General features: G+C 46.6%; 1 protein-coding gene across 1 annotated transcript in view; it reads left to right on the top strand.

The window, feature by feature from the left end:
- The window catches only part of akap11 (A kinase (PRKA) anchor protein 11), a 32,634-nt gene that overhangs the window by 8,736 nt on the left and 15,251 nt on the right, over positions 1-8,647 (top strand). Inside the window, 4 exon segments of the mRNA XM_080037951.1 lie at positions 34-103; positions 106-297; positions 1,340-5,834; positions 7,113-7,241. Of these exon segments, the coding sequence (XP_079894077.1) occupies positions 34-103; positions 106-297; positions 1,340-5,834; positions 7,113-7,241 (4,886 nt within the window).

Here is an 8,647-nt window from a genome sequence, read left to right as displayed (position 1 = left end):
TTTCCTTTCTTTTCTCTTTCCTCTGCCTTCCAGTGTTGGTTGAAGGCGGTGTGTGTGCTAAGACATAACCCCAGCACCAGTGCCTACCCGCAGGCCAGCGTGGGTCGTTGGTGGGCCTGCTAGGATGCTACATGGCGGGCGTACGCTACTCTCTGGAGCTGCAGTCTCTCCAGAGGGGAACAGCTGAGCCAACACAACCGGAGGAGGACGACACAAACCAGTCCGTCTCATCCATAGAAGATGATTTTGTGACGGCTTTGGAACATCTGGAGGAGGATGACAATGCAGATAATCCATGTAGGTTTAAAGGTGCAGTGTGTAATATGACATCATCAAGAAAGTTCTACAAAGTTCTAGAATGCAACGCTCCCTGGGTAACCCCAACCCTTTAGAATAATAACAGAAGCTACAGTGGCCTTCAAGGACAAGAACAATTCTAAATTTTAAACAATGCACCTGATGACATTCCAACTATGACACTTCCAAAATAGCGGTGACAAGGCCTTGGTCCAAAGTATGGAGAAATATGGACATATATGAGACCCTTTCTAAGGGAATAACATTATAATAAAAAAAAAAAAATCAGCTATTATGCACTAAATTAAACGTACTTATGGATATTATAATTATTTTCTACAAAATCTGCTAGGAAATAAAATCCAAAATTCTACACACTGCAGGTTTAACATCTAATGATTAGTGGCATTTAATAGCCTCTGGTCCCTTATAGTGGAGCGGCTAAGTGCCTATTTTCGTCAAGAATCTTTCAGTTGATGATACAAGAGTGAAAATTGGCATGAGCAGTCTCCATGGGTCACTTGATAGGAAAATTGTCCCAGACATTTGAAATTGTGAATTTTTGTATTTTTTTCATATGGTGTCTGTGACAATTTTCTTGTCAAGTGACCCATGGACATTGCTCATGCCAATTTTCAAATTTTCACGCTTGTATCACAAAGGGAAAGATTGTAGCACTTATCTGCTCCACTATTATGATCCCATCCAATGAATGTAGATATAAAGTCCAATGGAGACTTCAATTTTAACCACTCCAATAGAATATCAGTGAACAGTTTGTTCATGTATTGCTTCTTAACTCATTACTTTGTTCTAGTTTTGCTTAAAATTACTTTCATTCACTGCCAACAAATGTTTTTCTTGTTATTTTTTTTGAAAACACAATCATCCATTACATGAGATGCCTTTTATGTAAAGGCAAAGTGGTTGTACAGCTTTGGTTGTGACTCAAATGTATATAACTAGTTTTCTCCTCTCTCTCTCTCTCCCTCCCCCTCTCCCTATCTCTCTCCCTATCTCTCCTTCATATCAATCTCCACAGCTGCGTCTTCTTCCTACGGCCAATTTAAAAAGCGCGACGTTGCCTCGCAGACGATCCCGGCGCACCGGAGGAAGAAGGAACTAGCCGGCTCCCGAGTTATCATGTGCTCATCAAAGAAGTATTCAGCAGCAAACAAACCGCTGTCCGGTCCAGAGTGCGTGTCCGTCACAGTACAGAAGTCCTCAAGTTTGGAATCTCAATGGACGTACTGTAGTGCGGGCGCTCGTGTTGTCCCCTCACCTGTCACTAACGTCAGCGATTCAGAAGACTCGGACGGATCTAGCCCAAGCCCGATCATATTCCTGGATGAAGTAGGGTACCAGAAAAGCCTTCGGGCGAAACTGGACATCCCCCAAGTGCCGGGAGGTCCCAGGGAGAGAGTTGAAGATTCCGATTCCGAAGTCAGTGAATTCTTCGACAGTTTTGACCAGTTTGACGATCTGGATGAGTTGAGTTCGGAGAGCTGCACCCTAGCACTGCCTCTGGACGCCGTCAGTGCCCCGACCAAACAAAACAAGTCAGCCGAGTCCAGTACCGGTGGGCAAACATCGAAATATGTCTCCAGGGGTTGCTCTACTAAAGGTATGAACCCTCACCGATTTGACCAGCCCACCCTCCCGGCAAATGTGAAAAAACCCACTCCTCTAAAACCGGGATCGCCCTACCCGCTTCATTTCGACGTGCCAGATTCCCCTCGCCCCGTGCAAACCCCTTCCGACGAATTCGGTGGCCCGCTATTCAGTCCCGTGAGCTCCTCAGCCTTCAGCCCTCTCGTGGACTCAAGTGGATCGCTGGAATACTTCTGGAAAACGGATGCGAATGAAGCGGATAGTTCGGAGCTACGTAAACCCCAAGACGTCTGCTCCCTGTATAAGACCTACTCGGACTTTGCCAGCAGTCTGTCCAAAGAAATCCTCGGATCTGTGTGTGGCTACCAGTCCGCCGTCGACATCAGCGAAAACAAGAATCTCAGCTGCGTGTGTCACAAGGAATTCGAAAACTCTTCGGGATATCTCATGAAGCTCTCGGAAATACAGGAGACTGTCACCGTGGCCAAGTTGCAAAAGAAGTCCCAATCGCTTAAAGACGGCATTCAAAGGTTTGCCACGGACCTGGTTGAAATGAGCTTGGGCAGCGCCTTGCGGGACATTCAAAAAGGTGTATCGACCTGTACCACCACCTTGTGTCACCTGGCTGCCCGTCTCACCTCCTCTGTGTTCCAAATGGCGTTCCACGAGATCGGAATGCGTCGCGCTTACGTGTTGAAAGACCGAGCGGTGAACGGATTAGCCGGCTTCCTAGTTGGAGAGGCTGTGTCCGGAGCACTGAAGGATTTCTTGACCGTGAAAAAGCAGATTTTCCACAACACCGTGTCTCAATTCGCCGCCGATCTCGCTGAAGAACTGGTATTCGAAGGCATCATGGAGGTGTGTCAGTTCTCTCACCCGTCGACCCCTCTCACCCCTAGCGACTGGTCCTTTGGCCACAGGGAAGAGATGGATGACGAAGAAGAAGAGGAAGAGGAGGTGGTTGTTTCATATGCTTCTGACCTGTCCGAATCCGTCATCCAGGAGGCTTTCATAGAACTCTCTCAAGCGGACGTTTCATTCACTAGTCAAGCGGCTATCAGCGTTTCCCTCGACAACATCTGTTACGTGAGCGCAGACGACACTAGCACGCACACCTGCAGTACCTTGGCCAACCAGCAGGGTTTAAGTGCCACTAGCTCAGCCGCGGTGGAATCTATCCCGGGACCCTCAGGAGAGGACGATAGCTGCACTGTTAAAAAAGCATTGTTCACTGTTTCCGGCATGGCTAGTTGTATTCCTGTGCCCAAAGCAGGTCAAGCCCTCAACCATCAACAACTCCAGGATTCTGAAGAAACCTCTCAGTATCAGTGCAGATCTAGCTTGTCAGAAACCCCACAGGCTAGCCCCAAAAGAGTAGAAGGATCTTACCTTGACCCCAACACCTCTACGCAGCCTTTGTCCCTTCACAGCCACGGAACCCAAACCCCCGAACCGGAAGAAGACGCCTCCCAAGAAGAAAAATCCCAATTCCATAATTTCTCCGGCAACATGGTGGATATGATAGTGACCGAGGCCTGTGAGCTAATAACCTCCTCCAAGATGAAAAAGAGTTTTGGCGACTGTGCTGATTTCTTTACGAAGACAATGGGAAGCTCTCGACGGGGGTCTCAGTCATCTAAACAGGACCTTCCAGATTCCCCTTCCAAGCCTGCAACTGACAGTGCGAGTTTCAGATACGACTGTAGTGATTCAAGGCCAGTTAGGGACAGTGGATGTGTTGATCAAGCTGCAACAGGCCATAGCATTCCTCAAATTTCCTTTCAAACAAACCAGGGTAGAGCCAGTCGTGAGTCAGATGCCAGAAACAGAGGTGTGGCTAAAACACATCCAGTCACAATGGATACTCTCGGTGTCCCAGGCAATGACATGGGCGGACAAAGGCGTATATCGGCTCCCGGGGATGAATCGGCTCCGAGCTCGGGACAAAAATCTGGTGGCACTCCCCCTGGCCCCCCTCCTTCCACCCCACAGCAGCCTAGCGAGGTCTCCAAGGAAAAGCAGATAAAACAGTTCTCCAAGAAGCTAAAAAGCAAACTGGCCAAGGAATTTTCGCCTGCTACCCCTCCACCCACCCCTCACTATCAGCCAGAGCCTGGCCCGGGACCCAAAGACGTCACCCCCGAGGAAGACAAGGCTGAGTTTATGCTCAAGCTCATGAGGTCATTGTCCGAGGAAGCAGATGGCAACGAGGATGAAGAAGAAGAGGTAGAAATGGCGGAAGATGGCGGCTCTAATAAATGCGTAGAGACGAGCGGCAATGGTGGTGGTCGTCAAATTTCCGCTCGAAGAATGTCCAACAAGGAAGCGCTTCACTACGCCGAACGTTTGGCTTGTCACATCGTCTCTATGGCGACAGAAATGGACACCTTGGGAGCATCGGAGGAGGACGACTACGAAGACACGGCTAAAGGCTGCGGAAGAAGGCGGAATAGCGAGGCCCAGTTTTCGGAGCAGACCCTTAACACTTTGTGGGTGTACGCGGGGGAAGTGGCAGGAGAGGTTATCAACGATGTGAAAAGGATGGTGACTTCTTCTGGGCAACAGCAGCAGTGTCCGTATCACAGAGGTGTTAGGAGAAGGAGTTTTGAGAAATCTAGCTCGGATTCTTTGTATCAACACCAACACCAACAACAGTCTCAACCTAGCCCAGACCAGAACAGGGAATCGAGGGTTGGGAGACTAGCTGAGCAATGGTCGAATGATTTGATTGCTTCTGTATTCCAGTCTCCTGCCTCTGCCTCTGCTTCTAGTTCAAGCACAGTTCCTAGCTCTGGCTCTGGCATGTCTGGCATGTCTTCACAGTATCCCAGCTGTGAGAGTGTGACAGATGAATACGCCGGTTATCTTATCAGGGTCTTGAAAAAGGAAGGAGGCAATAGGGAGTTAGTTTTAGACCAGTACGCGAGCCGATTGGCCTACCGCTCCATAAAACTCGGCTTGGCTCATGCCAGTCGCAAGATCAAGCAACGATCCTCAAGCGTAAGTCTTCACCCTTCAAAATCGCTGCCTGATGAATGGAACATTTCTGGTAATGAGGGTTTATCGACCACGGACAGAGTAGAGCAAGCGATAGGTCCCCAAGGGGAACATGTGTGCAGTTGCAAGGACTCTGAGGAGCAAAGCCAGACAGAGTATGTGGATTTGGTTAACTTTGCCGAGTCTCTAGCTTACAACATCACCTGCGACGTCACGCGCAAGATGAATCTCACCTCCGTGCGTCTGCCCAAGTCCCTCACCGACTCCTGTCTTTACAAGAAATCCAAATTTGAAGACATGGCCGAGAATCTCATCAGGAATTCCTTCTCCTGCCCCCTTCTGTCCAAGGAAGGTAACGGCAGGCAATACCACAGCACCGGAAGCTTGTACGACGAAGGCTACAAGAGCAAGTTCATGCAAGTTATCGAGCACTACGCCAGGAAAATAGTCGACGATACTTTGAAGATGGGCTTAGCTACGGTGGGTCACTCTTGCCGGGACCATCATCAGAGGGGCGCACACTCGCACACTCAACGGCTGTCCGAGGGTCCGTCTTTGGGACAAGCCATGGGGGAGAGGGCGTGCCGATATTGCCAAGTCCAAGAGTGTCCGTATTGCACCAAACTCACCCGGCACCCCCACCACCAGCCCGTGCTACAGAGGCGTAAAAGAGGGTCAGAATCTCAGGTGAGCGGTGATCGGATATCCGGTTTGGAGATTCCAAAGATCCATATTGACTTGGACCACAGAGCAGTGTTTGCGGAGGAGATGGTGTCGATGGCGATGGAAGGAGCCAAACGGGAGCTTAGCAACACCAGCCTGAACGCCGACAGCGGGATCGGACACGACGGAACGAGTTATGCGGAAAGTCTCACTGCGGAGATCATGACGTCAGCGCTGACAAACATCTGCTCACCGGCTAATATCAGGTACACGCGCACAGACAGACAGACAGACAGACAGACAGACAGACAGACAGACAGACAGACAGACAGACAGACAGACAGACGCACGCACGCAGACACACACACACACACACACACACACACACACACACACACACACACACACACAAGATTCATAGTAGTACTTGCTCTTGAATGGAATATGTTCCTGTTATGTCTAAGGCCACACACACACACACACACACACACACACACACACACACACACACACACACACACACACACTCACACACACACACCAATATGTTCACGTTGCGACATTTACTGTCACACATGATTATTGTTTCTGGCTTTTTAATTGTTTATTTTGAATAACCTGGAAAAAGAAAATGACATGCCAAAAAATAAATATATATATAAATCAACATTTGAACTAGATTTTCTTACTATTTCTCTGGTCCAAAGTTGTCATGGTTTTTATACAAAATTGTCCCTAACCAAAACATAATTGATGTGGGTCTTTGTCTACAGTTTTGGGGTTTCGTAAAATTGGTCTTTGATTTTTTATTCCATGTGGCATTAAAAAAACTAGTTTAAACTGCAAGAACACTTTCACCTCTGACCTCACTTCACCATTTTCCTACATATTTCTGAAACAGTCTCATTTTCCCTCTGATGATCATAAATTACATGTAACAGCAAACGAGACCATCAGTGCAAAAAGAAAGCTTTTTTTATATAGTTTTTCTTAATGCCTTTGTCATGGGTATACGCTCACCCAGGAACAACAGCTGGCGTAGTAAAAACACTACCGCTTTTGTCGAAAGGGGGGCGCTAGAATTAACACAAACTGAAAGTTCCTTGTAGCTTCTTGAAAATGGTAAATGGAAAATGGACTTAACTTATTAAGCGCTTTTTAGCTGATTTTTCTCAGCCCTAAAGCGCTTTACATTTCTTACCACATTCACCCATTCATACACACACACTCATACACCGATGGCAGTGAAATTGTGAAAAGTTCCTTGTAGCTACTTGAAATTGTAATTGTAAATATTTGCATTATTTTTGAAGCCCTCTTCTTTGTGTGTGTGTGTGTGTGTGTGTGTGTGTGTGTGTGTGTGTGTCTGTGTTTGTGTGTGTGTTTGTCTCTGTCTGTCTGTGTCTCTATCTCTGTGTGTCTGTCTGTGTGTGTGTGTGTCTGTCTGTCTGTCTGTGTGTGTCTGTCTGTCTATCTGTCTCTGTCTGTCTGCCTGTCTGTCTGTCTGTCTGTCTGTCTGTGTGTGTCTGTCTGTCTGTCTGTAGGGAGGCCACTGAGTCGTCGGTGTCTCAGCAGTGCAGTGTGGGAGAAGACAGTTTGGGCAGTTGGTCTAATCTGAGTTTTGAGGACGAACACCCAGATGACAACAGCAGCTTCCTCCACCTCAGCGACAGGTAACCCAACCACTAGTTATCTGTCAGAAAAACACTGAAAGACCTACTTCACCAGTGGAAATATGAAGGTGTATTGAACTCTGAGATCCTATGTAGTATAAATGTGCAAAAAATTTCTAAATCGGTTCATCCTAGCCTGAGAAAAGGCAGAAAGAGTGTTTTATGTTCTCACTGTCTAACAGTAAAGTTAGGATTAACAGGACAGCTGGGCCAAGGGAAGACTGAGGGAAGAAAAACCTCATTCATTATATTATAATAGCGATTTTAAAATGATAAAACGCCGGTTCCGTATGGGTGAAGTATTCCTTTAATGTTTTGTAATTGTAATGTTTATAATGTTTAATAATAAAAAAAATAATAATAATTAAAAGTCAATATTTTACTCAATTTATAATAAGTACACATTCGCAGATAACAACAATGACAATTAAACCATTTTCGGATATTACTTAGAATTATTATTTTTTTTTTAAAGATTTTTTTTTTTGCATTTTTTGGCATTTTCAAGCTTTATTAGACAGTACAGAGTTGAAATGGGGAGACAGAGAGAGAGAGAGAGAGAGAGAGAGAGAGAGAGAGAGAGAGAGAGAGAGAGAGGGAGGGGGGATGACCTGCAGTAAAGGTCCACTGGTCGGATTTGAACCCGCGACCACTGCAACGAAGGCCGGAGCCAATATGGTACGCGCTCTATCCACTACACCACCGGAGCGCCCCAGGAATGTAATTCTTAATGCATTTTTAGCTCTTCAGGTCTTAAAATATTTCCCTGCAACACTGACAACAATACATCTTCAATGTGATTCAGATACATGAGGACTGACAAATAAGCGGGTGTCCTCAGATATTTTTATGAGCAACGATTTAGGCTCAGGTGTAAATCAAGTGTCAATACACAGCCTAGGCTCTGTAAACCGGCCAGATCTAGTGTTACCCAACCACGTATTTTTAATTTTTTTTAACCTTTATTTATACAGGTAAATCCCATTGAGAACGGAGACTCTTTTGCAAGGGAGACCTGTTTTCCTTTCCCACGTTACCATTCACACACACATTCATACATCGATAGCAGGCTAACTATCGACATTCACACGAGGCAAGGTGGGTGAAGTGTCTTTCCCAAGGACACAACAACTATGACACAGGTGGCAGGGCGGGGATCGAACCTCCAACCCTTTGATCATCGGCCGACCCGCTCTACCAACTGAGCCACAGTCCCCCCTGTATTTCGCCAGTGGAAATGAGGCATAGGTCCCAATCTTTTCGCTTTCGTTTACATTCATACACAGAGATAGTAATCCAATGTCCATCTAAGCAGACAGGGCCAAGTCTGAAAAAAATAAAAACCTACTAACTCGGTGGTTCTTCTCATATCCCTGTGGTCGATTTCACAGACATTTCTCATAGAA

Source organism: Ammodytes marinus, assembly GCF_949987685.1.
Source record: "Ammodytes marinus genome assembly, chromosome: 12".
Lineage (NCBI taxonomy): Eukaryota > Metazoa > Chordata > Actinopteri > Uranoscopiformes > Ammodytidae > Ammodytes > Ammodytes marinus.
The sequence above is the reverse complement of the archived record's forward strand: the minus strand, read 5'-3'. Positions and strand labels throughout refer to the sequence as shown.